Source organism: Halichoeres trimaculatus, unplaced genomic scaffold (genome assembly GCF_033239565.1).
Source record: "Halichoeres trimaculatus isolate MK-OKI-2021-1 unplaced genomic scaffold, fHalTri1.1 fHalTri1_scaffold_2, whole genome shotgun sequence".
Taxonomy (NCBI): domain Eukaryota; kingdom Metazoa; phylum Chordata; class Actinopteri; order Labriformes; family Labridae; genus Halichoeres; species Halichoeres trimaculatus.
Genome location: NW_027437180.1, coordinates 19,570,001 through 19,586,878, shown reverse-complemented (window position 1 = coordinate 19,586,878; position 16,878 = coordinate 19,570,001). Strand labels below are relative to the sequence as shown.

At 37.4% G+C, this 16,878-nt stretch overlaps 1 protein-coding gene across 1 annotated transcript in view; it reads left to right on the top strand.

Annotated features, from left to right (window-relative positions):
- The window catches only part of cacna1ib (calcium voltage-gated channel subunit alpha1 Ib), a 156,584-nt gene that overhangs the window by 16,452 nt on the left and 123,254 nt on the right, over positions 1 to 16,878 (top strand). The window contains exon 3 of the mRNA XM_074686023.1: positions 12,480 to 12,577. Within this exon, the coding sequence (XP_074542124.1) occupies positions 12,480 to 12,577 (98 nt within the window). The remainder of the gene's footprint in view (positions 1 to 12,479; positions 12,578 to 16,878) is intronic.

Here is a 16,878-nt window from a genome sequence, read left to right as displayed (position 1 = left end):
TTGTGATTCCTGTACTGAGCTTATCATACAGAATATCCAACATATGGTTTCATCTCATCTCTCTCCCCCTTACATTCTGAGCTGCCAAACCTTGTTTCGATAAATAGAGCAGATGGAAAGCCATAATTGATCCCAATTTATATTGGCAGAACTAATTTCACACTCATATGGTAAATATCCCTATTCTCTTTGGACAGAAAAAAAAAAAAGAAAAAAAAACTTCATGGAAACACAATGTTCTTGGATGCCTTGAGTTAATATAAACTATACATGGCCCTTTGTCTTCTTACATAATGATTTCCCAGGTAAACTTTATCATTTGTTTACACAAAGGATACCTGTTTTTTTAATCATGACTCCTGGACCCAAAATTCATCTACCATAGAATGTTTTCTGCAAAAGTGAAGACTAAAATTGTTAAACAGTACAGATTCAAAAGTAAAAGAATACAAAAACAGCACCAGTTTTAACCACTTTGCTCCAAGCACTGAGGCTCTTTTTGATGGTATAATGATGTATGCTATGTGCTATTTCAAGTCTGTTTTCTTCAGTTACATGACGTAAATAAAGCTGTGACAAGAAAATTATAATGAAAAAAAAAAGTGAGACTGACGTTATGATCTAAGTAAGTTTTTTCATCGCTCTATTGAGCTAGTGTCTCACTGTTAATACTCATAGTAAAAAAAAAAAAAAAAATCTCAAGTACTGGTAGCCACCATCTTGTAACCTGACTGCTTGAACTCGTGTTTATATGGGGTCTCAAAGTGGTATTGAACTGTGGTGACTATTTTTGAATTCCCCTTTTTTTCTCCATTGCCTGGACCCAGATCATTCCTGATATTATGAAGGTGAATTATCTTAAATGATAAAAAGATTTGTATCTCACTGTAAAACTCCCCCCTAGAAAAAAATCTTTGAGTCAGGAATCCACTTCTGATTCACGCTGCACATTCTGCTACCTAATTGTTTTTTAGTGATTGTACTGTTCTGTAAAAGCTCTGCAGAGAGAAAAGAAGTCAGTGCTGCAGTAGTGCTGAATAAGGCACTCTATTATCTGCTCATTACTTAGTAAATCAGAGCAGTCTGCAAGTTCATCAAGAGGAACAAGTGCAAGCAAATCATTCATGGGCATTAATCTAGGTGCTTTTGACTCTTTTGTCAATGTCCGATCAAATCATTCCCTCGTTCCTCTCAGTATGTGCTGTGAAGTGAATCAGAGGATTTGATTGTTGCAGCAAAGTCACTTTGGGTACCAGCTAAATCTATGTCAAGAAATAGCATTCTGAATTGAAGACTGTGAGGACTTTCTAAGTGATCTTGAAAAAGTCTCACCTCTAGATATATGCTTGATAGTAATCCACAACATAAAATGAGATTATCAGCACCAAAATAGGCTATTTCTGAATGATGTATCTCAGCTTCCTAGGGTTAAGGACAAGGTTGATTTACAACAAGTCAAAGTCCCCATGACAACAACACCCTAGCTGAGAAGTTTATCAGTGGGAAGACAGATCTGTGTTTTTCTCTGTTGATAATAATTTAATGTTGTGGTAATGGGGGGCACTCGAGTTGAACTATCAGATAGAAAAAGGACTGAAGAGCAGAAAAAAGCTAAATAGGAGAGCGGTAGAGCACGGGCTAAAGGCTGGAACATGGGCCAAAGGCTAACACACAAGCTAAGCTGTTTGTGACTAGACACAGTCCAGTTGGTAGATGAGCACTAAAAAGACGTAACAATGATTTAGTAATGTTACAAGTTATGGACACACCTCAAAGCACTTAGCTGTGAGTAGTGCTAAATATAACTGGCTAGTAAATAAGAATAAGAACTGAGTTAAGAAAGTTTGCTAGTTGTAGTTGTGGTTTTAATCAATAGCGCTATGTAACTGTTGATGAATGCATTACCTTGTTGTGTTGTATCCAGTAAAGGGTTGTCTTGAACAAAGAAAACTGTTTAAAGGAAGATCTGCTCTCTCTTCATTTTTCAAAACAAACACACGACTTGGCCAGTCATGTCCTCACAACAGTGTGGAGCAAGCGCTTATGGGAAACAGGGACTTTTTTGCTCTTTAAGATTAAAATACTAATGCAACATATTTGACACTTTGCATTGATTTTACCTCTATGTTTAGTGAAAATATAATCTTTAATACATTCTATCTACAGCCTAAGGTATGCTATGGATCTACCCACTGTTGAAAATACAAAGGTTACCTTATCCCATCAATTATAATATGACAGCAGAATCAAGCTGCTTGTACTAACATCATCCCATCTTAAACCTAAAAAAGGAGGGACAAAAGCTTGGATCAACACTGTGTGATGTCATTTGTTTATAAGCATTTTACTGCCATGTGGATTTTTTTTCTCCAGCCAGTTGTATGTTGTTAGCAACTGAGCTGAAATATGGTGCAGGCCTAGTCAACATGTTTTCATCTTGAAAACACGTTTGTTTTTATACTGTTCATAAATTTACTCTCTATTTCTAATGTGGTCAATAATTAAATGTATATGGGTAAAATAATTATACTAAATGCAATAATACTTTAAATCCCTTGAGTTGGATGAGGATCAGATCATATTGATTCTTAGTATGTAGTAATTCAAGCCTGGTATCAGACAGACGTGATATCACACTAAATGTCTTAACACCTGTGTGCACCTATGGTCGATTATCATCTGATTAAGTTTTACTGTCATTACTTTCAGCATACTGTAAGAATAAAAACAATTCAGCAAAAAATGAAAAATAAATAAACAAATACCTTTCAAGTAATTTGCTTGTCTGGCCTGGTTCTACAAAGTTTATCAGGGAGGAGTTGTAAAATTGATGTGGATTACTGAGCAATTAATATTTCCCTTTCATCTACAAAAATGCCCCCCAGGGTGTAATATGTTCACTCTGATTACAAATGCACTTTGACTACATATAGCTAGAAGAATTTAGGTCACTTAAAGTGTTTACGTCCTCAGAAATGTGTGATTCATGTAAAGTAACAGACAAAAAAAAAAAAAAAAAAGGATGAAAGGATGCTCCAGTCACAGTTCGTAGTAGCTGCTCTACAAGCTGCTCTACAGACTCACTTGTGCAATCACAATGCCAGCATCAGTTTTATACACAAGTATTTTGAAGTTTTAATTGTAGGCATCTTTTGCCCTGCAGGCCTCTAAATTCCTCACTGTGTTGACTCTTGGACTCTTTTCATTCTCTTTCTTTAAGAACCATTCAGCAGATATGGCAACTTTCTGGTGCAGACATAAGTACCTCTCCCCCGAGGAGAGAGTATTTTTCAGTGAGTGATTCTTCACTCATCCTTCCTCCCTGTGGCTGCAGCTATGTGGACTGTGTTCAACGAGTGGGACAGAGCAGCAACATGTTCATTCAACCTCACCGCAGTCTTTGGGGGGGACTTGAAAAAGCTGCGAAAGCATACCCTGGTGTAGATGACTAATGACAAATACCCGTGGAAAACTCTGTGAAGTTGTTTTAATGGAGTAACTTCACTTTTTAACTTTGTTCAAAAGAAGATTTCATCCATTTTTGAATGAACAACTCTAAAAGCTTGTGAAATTAAAGCTACAATCCACACGAGGATTGGTATGAGAGAACATTTGGACGTCATTTAGAGATGCCCTTTCACATGAACAAATTACTCAAATTATTTACATACACAAATGAAATCCTTGCACACACTGGTGAAAAACTCCTTTACCCTTCACTGAAAATTAAACTTTCACATACACAACTAAAAAAAATCAAATGATTTTTAATGTGAAGCACTTTGTGACGCTTGTCTGTGAAAAGTGCTATACAAATAGGGTTTACTTACTTACTTACTTACTTACTAAAAAGCTCCTATACACATATGTATATTATCAGGTCTCTCCAGATAATGTTTGATCGGGTCCATGGGGTTGGGGGGCTGGCTGGGTGACTCCTGTGTTGTCTTGGCTGTGCTTAGGGTCATTATCATACTGGAAGCAGAACCTTCAACTCAGTCCGAGGTCCTGAGTGCTGTAGAACAGATCAAATCCCACCCTGTACTTTGCTCCATTCAGCTTCCTCTCAACCTTGGCCAGTCTTCCAGGTCCTGCTGTTGAAAAACATCCCCACGGCACGATGCACAAACTCTGGAACTTTGTACCATCAGTACCTCAGTCAGACTGAACATTTGGTTCTTGGTCTGTACACCTTGGGTGTTATGGGTGGATTTTTGTAACTGTTGCTTTTCTATCATTTTGAACCAGTCCGGTCAATCTTCTCTGACCTTAGGCATCGGTGAGGCGTTTTGGCCCAGAGAACTGCTGCTCACTGGATGATTTTCCTGTTAAGCCTAAAGGTAGTTGTGCATGTTCAAACCAACACCCCTGGCTCAAACAACTACCGCATGTTCAAAGTTACTGAAAGATGCTGTGAAGAGGATCTGTTTTAATTCCACCCACCTTGTGGCCCAGAGTCGCCGCACACTGTTATAAATTACATTCAGAAAGGCATGCGTTTGTTTTGGAATTAAATGGAGATCAGATTGAAAAAAGTTTTCTTTATTCTAGACGTCTGTTTTTACTGGATACATAATACACAAGGTAAGGTTTTTATCAGTACAGTTATGTAGCGCTACAGTCTGAAATGTATCATCAAGCAAACATTGTTGTAGCCAGCTATACGTAGTGACATTGACAGCCCGGTGCTCCGGCATATCTGTAGGCTAATGTGACAACATAAACACACTCAGTTTGTATGTAGCCATCTGTATCTAGCGCAGCTGACAGTCCAGTGCTCTAAGACATGTCCGCTAAGATATGTAACACCAGTGAATCCTGGTTAGCTATGTCCTGCCAGTCATCTACCAAGCAGAGCTAATGTAACCTCACTCCTCATTTTATTGATAGACTCTCAAGATTGAACAGACCACTGCAGAATAACTGCTGCATTTGGGTTGGTCTCAGTTGATCTCAGTTTAGCTTAACTTTTATTTGATTTATTTAACCTTTCGTTGAAATATAAACAAACTCTTTGTATCAATTCCTTAAAACATGTGGACTCCCTCCATGCATCTGTCTTGAGGAGTCCAACCCAACCATAGTTTAAAGTATCATAGTAGTTCCTGAAAGTCTGAGGCTTGAATATGATGTGTGTTGAGTCAAACAGGAAGAAATGGGGATGACCAAGTCAGGGGACTGGTGGGTAATGTGACCCCAGTGAACATGTTCAGCAGACAGATGGCTTCATCTTTAACAAGATGTCCACATGTCTGTGCATACCTGAACACATACACGTACCCACATACACATGTGTGGGACCATGTGTAGGAGCATCTGTACCCAGCTGGAGGTGTAACAGTGGCTCATTAGAGCTCTGACACCACACAACACGCTGTGGGAATGTGAGAACTGAAATAATACACTCGAAGGGACAGCACACACACACACACACACACACACACACACACACACACACACACACACACACACACACACACACACACACACACTGATTAAAAAATAAAACAGATTGGGAGCAAAAAAGAGGGGGAAGGTGAAGAAATAATAGAATTTAGGGAGAGTTGTCAGATTCTTAAATCAAATAGAAAGGAGAGAAGAGGAGCCACAGGATGAAGAGGTATGGCATGAAATAGTAAATTAGCATGTGTGTATCTGCTCTGACTGCAAACCTCTTCTGGGGTAAAAGATCTACTGCATCCATTAATCTCATTTTAATAATTAATGACATTAATGACAGAGAGAGCTTGGCCTGGACTGTTGGCATAAAATGACGCTGCTGTCTGGTAATTGCCACATTAGTTCATCCTTGCCTAATAGTCCTGTGTACAGCTGGGACAGTGGAGATAATGTACAAAATCTATTTGGTTTTATTTGTTTGGCTAATAAAGCTGTAATAAAAAACACAGAAACGTATTTGTGTACATTAGTCCATCAGTAATCTGAATGTATCTTACTGCAGACAGTCATAATTACTTTGATGCTGTTGTTCTGTTTATAGCCTTTTAAATCTGAGAAGTAGCTGTTGATTTTACAAGACCAACAACTTTTAAAGATTTTGGCTGCAGATAAAATGATCAATTTCTTTTCAACCTCACTTTACTCATTACAAACCATACCCCAGTGCTTGATCATTGTTTCATGGGTGTTACTGTCTGTATATCTCAATCTGACCATTGGTCATTATTAATTGGGTTGTCCAATGTTGTTCCATATTCTGAGACATCCCTCTCTTGCCCTTCACTACCTGTCTCACTTAGTATGTTTACATGCAGCTTTAGAAATCAGACTATGAGACAGCATGAGATCAGACTACAAAGCTGCATGTAAACAGCTTAGACTGAAAACGGACTGAATGTAGGTTGATTGACACACATAGATAATGAGTTTGCTATCGGACTGTGGTTGGATTCCATTGACCGTTTCTGTGTATTTGTGTGTATTTTTCTGTATATGGGTCAAATTAATTCAAACATTGTATGAGGAACACAAATGTGTGGGGGTATTGTAGCATATATACTCATTTTTTTTTCTTTACAAATTGCTCACAGAAAATAAGCTGAGGCCATGGAGGTTCAGGTTGACAACATTTATTCATGTCACATATTTCTTTGAATAGAAATATAAAAACAGGTCACTTTGACCCAAACACTACTCAATGGTTAAAGAGACACCGTGTGACATTTAGTGGAACAGACTCGGTAGAAAGAGAATTAAAAATGACTTGATGTGTTTTAATGAGTGTATAGATACCTGGATAGAAAAATAGTTTTGTTTTTTATCGACTTAAAATCAGCCTTTTATATCCATGTATAGAGCACGTTCCTTTCCACAGAGGCTGCTATTTTTCATGACTGTGTTTCTATGGTAGCACTAAATGGACAAAATAAAGACACAACATATGCTAGAATTTATATTTTTCGATTGGTGAATCTTTAGAAGTTTTTGAAGCTTTAAAATGCAAACAAAAATGGGAGTAAACGTTGTAAACGTAAATTGGAGAGAGTAGGAGAGTTTGGGGCAAAAAATCATCAATCAATCATCAATTCCCATAAATCAATTCTTTTTGAGCTTTCAATATGAGATTTTCCACTCAACAATACAGAGATGTTCGTGAGTTCTGTGGCTTTTCAAAGCCTGCCCACCACCAATTACCTCCAACATTCAAAGTTCCCCTCTCCAAACCAGCAGGGCAACCCTGTAAAAACTCTCCCACTGTTCTGCTTGAGTGGCTCCTGAAAGAATATTTCATGATCCCAACATTGGAAAGGGCTTCTTAGAAATAAAGTAAATGCAGCTCCATCAAGTGAAGAGACACCAGAGAGATAGAGAGGGAAAAAAACCTATAGAAAGAAGAATTGAGAAGTTTGAGATTCAGTTGGAAATCCATGCTGCCCTTCTCTAACACCACCGAGGAACTGAAGCAATCTAGTTTTCCCTTTCAAATATTCATGAAGCTGTTTGATTGGACAGCTGCTCTGGTTTACAGAGGCAGAAGCTCAATTTGGTTTGACTTTTGGGGTTTCTAAAGGTCTGTTTGTTTCTGAAAGTGATGGTTGTGAGCATGCTGAATAAATAGAAGCAAAGATTAAGTCCTGTTGCTAATACTGCTGTATTTGATACCAGCACATACAGAGATTACTTCTGATGGACAGGCCGGGTCTTTATTTGTTCTTCTTTGTACTGAATGCAATTATTTTGTAAACAGTTTTAATAAGGGTGATGTTGAAGTATTGGCACACGACTCAGCAACCTCAGGTGCTAGAAAAGTAAAGCCAAGTGGGTGAACCTGCAGTGATTTAAGTGTTCATTTGAGGCAGGCTCTTTTTTTTTTAAGTGTTCAGGTTAATACAAAAAAATCACAGTTTCAGCCTTGTACTAATTTCTGTACATCACTCAGAACTTCTGCTCCCTTCTTGACAGCTTGAGAGATTCTGTGGGTTCACAGCTTACCACACTCCTCCCTCATGAGTGGGTTGTGGTGTGCATGTTGCAAAGTTTCAGAGGGGCAGTGCATGTGTGTGAGTTTGCTCTTTTTAGCATTTTAATGGCCTTTCTCTGATTTGACACTGCTTTTGTGGAGCTCAGACTTCTTGGTGAGCTCTGCCTGTACAGTGTGTGTGTGTGTGTGTGTGTGTGCACACACACACACACACACACACACACATATATATATATATATATATATATATATATATATATATATATATATATATATATATATATATATATATATATATATATATATATATATATATATATATATATATATATGTATATATGTGACAGAAGCAAAAACCGTCCTAAAAATCAAATCAGCTTATCTTAGGTGCAGGACTGTGTAGATTTTGTAAAGATAGGACCGTAAAACTTTTTTCATGTGTTCCTTATGCCTCAGGGTACCTTAAAAATGTGTTGTATATATTCCCACCTTCTTTCTTAATGTTTTTTAATGTCTTTTAATGTAATTTTAATGTCCTGGAATTAAAATACTTTATTTTGGGACCTTAAGCAGATATGAGATTAAAATGCGATTAATTAGATTAATTAATTACAAATCCTGTAATTAATTAGATTAATTTTTTTAATCACCTGACAGCACTAATACACACACACACACACACACACACACACACACACACACACACACACACACACACACACACATATATATATATATATATATATATATATATATATATATATATATTTGCTGTCCCACTCCTACAAGCAGCTAACTATAACTTTTGGTTGTATTTCAATCACAGTTTTCTATCTTTTAATTACAAAAATTAACAAAAGCTGATGTTGAGCTTGAGCAGTGAGAAGGTTTTGTAGCCTTTGCATCAAAATAAAATAATAATACCAACCACCTACCCTCAAATGTTTCTCTATTGAAGCAATTGAGAAAATCTATTTCCTTGAAACTCGTTTCATTACCAAAGTATTTATCTAATGAGTTCATTAACAAGCCTTTTTGTGCTTTACAAAAAATGGTTTTCCAATTGAATTCACTAGTATGTGCAAGTAGCAGATGCACTTGAGGTATTCATTGAAAACCTCTTTTTTTATTTTGTCCAAATATCATCAAATTTGGTTTGTGTATGTTTCTTTAACTTCGAACTACTGCGCTTACACTTCCACATCACTGGCTGTCTTTTCACTCTGTTCTTCCTGAATTCCCACATAAAATGTACTCCTTTCCTCATCTTTTCATGGAAGTAAATTGAGTATTTTCTATTCCACGAAAGAAAATTGCTTGTCAAATTAGATCACAGCCCTTCATTGAGGGACCAACCTCTGTGATCTCACACAGATATGGTTATATCCAGGTCCAGCTCCACAAAACCCTGACCTTACTTTTCATGGTCAATGTTTTTCATTAGCATGGTTTTGTCTGATTTGTAGTGGAGCTGTGGCAGAATCATGGCTCAGCAAGCTCCTTTCACCACCAAGGTTACAGTGATACACAGGCCAGAGAGGAGATTCGTATTTCATGGTTCGCAGAGTTACGGGTGCTTTAAAGCGTGACAGAGGTTTGGTGACTGGACTGAAGTTTGGATGCTAGACTGCATAGAATACAGCAAACTTTGTTTTTTTTTTAATTCTTTTTTTTTTCTTTTTGAGGGGACATTTTGAGAAAAATTGGCTATGGTGCTTCTGTGGGGTTCAGCTCTGAAACATTTTCTGGTGAAAGTTTTTCCAGCTTCATTTTTAGTAATAACCAAGGGGACATCTAGGCTTGGTCCCTGGGAACACCTGTGCCCTTCCTTCTTGACATTTAAATGAAGTTGGCAGTGACTTCATTTTCTCGACACTTGGCAAAACTTTTTTTTTTCTTCTCAGGTCTCAGAGTTATATACTTGCGTAACTTGTTCATGTTTTTCAACTTTAAACCTGCTAGGACTACATACCAAGTTGTGAAACTCTCTCTGGAACAGCAGGAAATAAAATAATTTTTATGTTTCCTTTTTTTTTTACCTATATTTTGCTGTCAAAAGATTTGAGGACTCCTCTCAATAAGTGCAGGTCAAAAGGTCAATTTTTAAAAGGGAATAATTGGCTGGAGCTCTAACACTCTTTAAAAATCACACCTTACACTCTCACCTCTTACTGAAATGAGCTTGTTATTATTAAGTGCTTGAATATCTGGAGGTGAACAGAGGTGAAATACCTGGAACCAAACTCAGTTTCTTGTACTTCTTTTCCTCCTATTCTTGTCAACTCTATCTCTTTTTCTCTCAGCCTGAGAGCCTCTTTCCTCAGCTCAGACAGGCATATGCATATTGCTCCCATCTTGCTGTCTCTCTGTTTCTAACATTGTAATTATCTTCAACACTTGATAGAACCCTCAGCTCTTCTAGTCTTCTCTCTCTCTAGCTCACTTTACCGTCACATTTTTTTATTACACTTAATCATCCCTTAGTGCTTTTGCTGGCATTGGTTTCTAATCTTTTACACTTTCTATATCTCCTCCTTGTTTTATAACTTCTCTCTGTTAGTTGATTTCACATTCCCATATGGCTGGTATTGAAACTTTAAGCATATGCACACCTACAAACGTGCATTTTTAGATCTGTCTTATGCAATTATTATTCCCAACAATTCTTGTGACAACGGAGTGAGAGCTATCAATTTGACCAGTTTGAAAATTACACATGCCAATCTTTTGTGTTTTTCAACACATTATATTTTCAAAGGAGTTTTCTATTGATCCTCCCACAGTCCAAAAACATGCTCATCAGGTTAATTGGTCATATCAAATTGTCCCTAGGTGTGAGTGTGTGCGTGCATGGTTGTCTGTCTATGTGTCAGCCCTGCGATTGACTGGCGACCAGTCCAGGGTGTACCCTGCCTCTCGCCCAATGATTGCTGGGATAGGCTCCAGCCACCCGCGACCCTAAACAGGATAAGCGGTATGGGAAATGGATGGATGGATGGTTTTCTATTGAACTAAAACTAAAAAAAAAAAAAAAAAAAAAAAATCAAAGTCTATTAGACCCTGATTGCCATGGCTAAAAAAATGCACAGCAAAGACAGTGTGGCATTCATGAAGGACTTTGGAAGCAGAATAATACAATTACCAAAGATCAGGCAAGACAAGAGTCAAGCAACACTAATAAACACAACAGATTGATTCATTCATGAAAATGATGAAGTGTGGGTTTGATTTTGCATGAACTATCTATGAAAATAACTGAGTGATTGGTTAAATGATTCATCTGTAATGATCAAAGTTTATTTTTATACATGTCAGCAGCCCAGTAAAATAATCTTCTACTCCAACAAAAACTCACTGTCTTCAATTGTCTTCAAACAGCCTATCTTTTATGTGAAATCCAAAAATGCCTAAATGAGAGAGGAAACTTCTGTTGGACCTAGCTTGCTAGCTAGCTGGTTACTGAGATCTTTCCTTCCTCTGCTGCTCTGAGTCTTGTACAGCCTGAGGTTTATTTTATGGATTATGGTTTGATTTTAAGTATGATAGATGATAAAACAGAGCACGCTCAGGTTGCTACCTTAAAGTCACAGCCACAAGAAACTTAATAATGTTGTTGTTTGATAATCAATTGAGATACAGTTTAACTTAAAGACATTCAAGGATTTATCTATTTATTAATAGTAGTACTATCCTATCTGTATATTCTGTCACTTCCTTTTCTGCACTCTGAGCATTTTTCTCTTTCCCTCCTCCTTATTAGGCAAAGCACATTTCCCCTCGTAGAAAATTCATCAAAATAGGTCAAATAGCGAAATATTTGTTCATTCATGTCTGTTCCTATCTCAATTATGTTGCTCCTAGTTTAACTTCAGGCTTGTTTACTTTCTCCACCTCCAGTACCTGTTCCTTCACGCGGCTCTACTTTCATCTTATGGTTGAAGGTGTAATCTCAGAATTGCTATGCTTGAACATACCTGAGAACTGACAGAAAACACGGTGGTGCCTTCACTACATAAGTTGTAAAATGTATCCAGTTTCAGGGGTGCAGGGCATCTTCTGTATTATTCCTTTTCCATCTTTCTACGTCTGTGGGAAAAATGGTACAGCACCTATTTTTTGTTTCATGACATATTCATATCCACCTGTATACGAATTGGTAGGTGGGATAACTTTTTTTAATTAATTTATTTATTTTTTTAAAGCACAGTAAGGTAATGTTATAAAACTATCCACTCACCTCTGTTCTTTTAAATGCCTTTCTTTATTACTAGGCACTTTAGCTTCAGCTTATTAATTCATATTGTACCCAGCACAGCAGGACTGTGAGAGTGTGTCTGCACTTTTCTTTTGACTTTTCATTAAGAACAAATACACAGTGAGATGCATTTTAATTAAAAAACAAACAAACAAACAAAAATTCACTAAGTGGACAAAAAGGCTGACTTCATTGTTCTTGTTTTTCATCCTCTTTGACAAACTGAAATTATCCTCTGATTTGTAATGTTGACAAGCTTTCTATCTTCTCGGTGTGTTTCAGGATGATTGAATACTCACTGGACCTCCAGAATCTCAACTTCACAGCCATCAGGACAGTGAGGGTACTGCGGCCTCTCAAAGCAATTAACAGGGTGCCAAGTAAGTAATAACACCAGTTAAGGTTGTGTTTCTACTTTTGATAAAATGTATTGTACTACACCCTGACATCCAAGCATAAGAGTGAGCTGGGATGTGTTTGATCACTGAGATACCAGGAGCTGATGCAGTCACCAGGGTCATCATCAAAAGGCTTTTCCTTTTTTTCTTTCTTTCTTTCTGAAGTGATTACAAGGCATCCAGGATGTTTTTCCTTCATGGAACGCTGTCTTTGGCACTCATTCAGCACCAAGGACAGCTGCCTGAAAAAGCAGCCAGAGACAAGTGCCTTGTCGCTATCCAGGGTGCTGAATATGAGTCACTGGGCCAGGAATACCTTAACTGTAGATATGTACAATGGTGTGTGAATGAGATTATGGGCACTTTATATAGTAGCCTCTGCCATCAGTATGTGAACATGGTATGAATGGGTGAATGATGTGATATGTATCGTAAGGGGTAAGATACAAGAGAAAAAAACATAAAGACAGTTCATTTACCGGCCTTACAAAGTGCACCAAAAGCTCAAGTCATAATGTTTAATTACCTAAACACTATTTTTTTGTGTTTTAACTTTAATGAGGAGGCAATTTGAAATAGAGCGGAAACTAAAATAAAAGACAAAAAAACAAACAAACAAAAAAAACAGGACTAGAAAAAGAACAAAACTAAAACAGAAAAACGTGTTGTCTTCTGTCATCAAATCAGTTAAAAATGTTTAATCATGTTTTGATTGAAATTAAAAGAAATAGATAATTGATTCAAGCTTTACCTGCAGTAAATATTGAATATTGTGATAAAAATGATAGTGATTTTAGACATGCAGCTTGAATTGGAATCAGCTGAATCCCTTTGATTGTCCTTTAGAAGCCATGCATTACATTAAGAAGTTTCTACCAATATATACTTGATTTTTATCCTCTCACTGTCAGTGAGGTAAGTTGTATACATTTTTTGGTATGGTACCTACTTCTTGAATCGTACTTTATACATTTTTTAACAGAACATCGAGCCACAATGGATCCAAGAAACTTATTCTACAGAATTAAATGTTGCTAACAGATGCCTCCAGGTAACTTAAAGTGCCACAACGAAAGCATTAGTCATGTTGGAGTGAGTGGCCCACATGAAAACAGCCCCATTGTGTCTGATGTGCCATACATGACAACGCTAACCTGTCCGCTCGATGCAGCCCCCCCAAGAATTTCATCTGCACAGAAGAAGATTTCTAAAAGAAGAGAGTTCAGGAGGATGTCCTTAGAGAGAGGTCATATTTCATCATATACTGTCTAAATTCTTGCTTATATTGTACGTCCCTTTAGTCCAAAGTGTCTGCTGGATTTAACTGTAGAACTGTATCTCTCTCTAGCATCATCCTTTGTCAGGTATAGAATTCAGGGTGACACAAAGTTCATGGGTCTATTTAAATTCCTGAAAAGTAATTTCACCCATCCTGAGCTGTCTTAATTTGGCACTCATCACCTGAACCTGTCACTTCTGCTCCTATAGTGCTGTTCAGTTCCTGTCCTTTCCTTCAAGAACAATCAGCGCCTGTTGCTCATTGCTTTATGCTTTATGCTTCATGCGTCACAGTTTTACTTAGCAGGCAATCATTTTAAGAAGCAATGAGTGCTCTCCAAGTTAGACATGCTGCTGCTTCTCGTTACTGTTGTTTTGCTTCCTTTATAAGTATAATTGCAAAACCTCCTGCTGCCCATAAATTGGTAAGAGAGACATAGTGAGTGTTTTCTCAAAACAGGTGCAGTGAATGTAAGTGGCCAGAGATGTGGGTTGGTGTTCTATATTTGGCGCAGTCCTTATACAGAACACTGTATATGAGCATGTGATGAACACAAAGACCACCCTCATATAAGATATGTTTCTATGAGAAGATCATTGATGATGAGATCGAGGACACTGTTGTTGTGGTGATCCTATCTGCATGTCTGTTAACCTTTGCTGATCCCAAGTATTCGTCTCTCACTGTTCATCAGAATCACTGTAAGTCATTGAATATATAGCTTTAGAATACAACAAGTAGTTCTTTCTCATAGTATTATATTTTCTATTGCATGTATTTGGTCTTCAAACCATGGTGTGTATAAAGCCAGTAATACACATTTTTGTATTTCTATCTCAAGGAGTGTCTAATGTGTTTTTGTCTATATGTTCTGAAATACAAGCAGTTTTGTTTTTCTATATGTGTAACACAAACGCAGTCAGTAGAGTCCAACAGTGTGTGACTCACAGGTAGAAGAGGTTACAGTGTATTAAGTATAAACACAGTATAGGATCTGGAAGCTTGTTGTTGTTGAGCTCAACATCCCAAGGAGCAGTATCCAATCTCATAGGCGTGGGGGTTGGAATGAGAAGTTTCTGCTCCAGTACCCAAGGACTTCTTCAAGGCTGCATTGTTACAAATCACTGGTTGAGAACTAAAGGCAACTGATAAGGAAAAAAAAATAAGTGTACCTGATTCAGAAGGAAATGGGTAGTATTTTTCTGGGTAAAGACTGCATTTCCCATGAGCACTATCGCCTATAGTGAAAAATGTGTGGCTTATGTCAACTGTAGATTAGAAACAATTAAATGAAATACAGATTAAACACAAGGTCTTTGGTGCAAGACAAATTTTTTGCAGGATGTAAAATGATGAGGTGTTATACTGATTTTGACCTACTTAAGGTTATTAACTATGGCATTATGACTAAAAATTATCTGTCACAGCGCTAGGATTGTGCTTTATTGTATTTATTACTTATTGTCTCAACAAATGTTTTAAATAATGTAAATATGCATTTTAGCTCTTAGAGGTAGGGTCAGCAGGAATTTCCGTTACTTGTTATTAAACACAAAATCAAACTGAACTCCTCCTCTTTTGCTAAGAGCCAGCGGCAGCGCAGACCCGCAGCCTCCGACTAAAGCTACATGAACACACTCACTAGCCCAGAAACCACCTGTAGCATTGTGTTTCCTCATGGGAGAGACTCGAGAGCCGTGCACCTGACTTGGAATCTTAGCGCAAGCTAATCAGAGGGTTTTTTGACACATACCTGGTTAGCAGAAAGCTAAATCCCAGCTCTTCAGCCTGTGCTGCTCCCCAAGTGCCCGAAAGAGAGTGGCCTTCATTTAGTCAGACACTGACACTGACACTGAAACACATGCATAGAGGCCCAGAAGTGATCATTGAGCAGGATACCGGTAAAAGTGTACATTTTATTGTTTAGGAAAATCCTGTCGACTCTACCTTAAAGTCTTAGTGATTTGTCAAAGAATTGCATACTAGCATCACAATTACAGAAACAGAGAAATTCGGTCTTGCTATCCCTGCCTAAGTACCAACCATGAAAATAAAATATGAAGTATACTATGAAATATATTGATAATTTACTCCTCACTGCCAAGCTTGGCAATCAGAGCTCAGAACCGGCAATTCAGAAAGTGAACTATTCTTCTTCTAATAGAAATCTGATCTAAATGAAGGTCTGATATTTTTTTTTTTTCTTTTTATTTATTTTGGGCCCCAGTCTTCTTCTTTTATGACAGAAATTAATGTTAAATGGTTAATTTGGTCAGTTTAGGAGACACTCTGCAGCAGCTGAGGCTGAGGTAGAACAGGTTATCTACCACCTGAAAGTTTAAGTTGCTTTTCTGGTATCCGTGTTTAAGTCTCTAAACTTCAGATGCTGGAAATAATGATTACAATACTGTACAAGTGATCAGTCTGATCAGAGAACAGCTTGTCTGTAAGAAAAAAAAAAAAAAAAAAACTGACCAAAAGCTCGAATTATTAACTTAACACTTTGCACAAAAGTTACTATGACAAAAAGTATTCCTCTTTGTGAACAGTGTATTGTGAAAACTGTTTTTCCAAACTTTTATTAAACTCCTAATAGCCTGGTTGGATGGTCTTAATTTCTCATTGAATCAGTTGTTTTGTGCAGCTCTCTGGTGAGAGGAAATACAAACAATGATTAGCAATTAAGACTCCTAACTATGTTAAAAGCCGTAATCTGCCCATTCAGTGAGCAGAGGTTATTTTCCTTTTAGCTCCTATTTGTACATTTAAAAGGGAAATCTGCATAAACCTTAGAAACAAGCACAACAAAGGGGATGATCAAGACATTTATGTATGTATCTATCACATGCATCCACCACAACTAGATTGATGCTTTTCCTTAGTGAGTTTTCTGCAAACATTTCGCTTAAGGACACAGCATTTGAAGTAAGGAAGGATGAAAGGGAAGGAGAAGTAGGTGAGAGGGGAAAGAAAAGAGACACAAAGAGAGACAAACGAGAGAGGG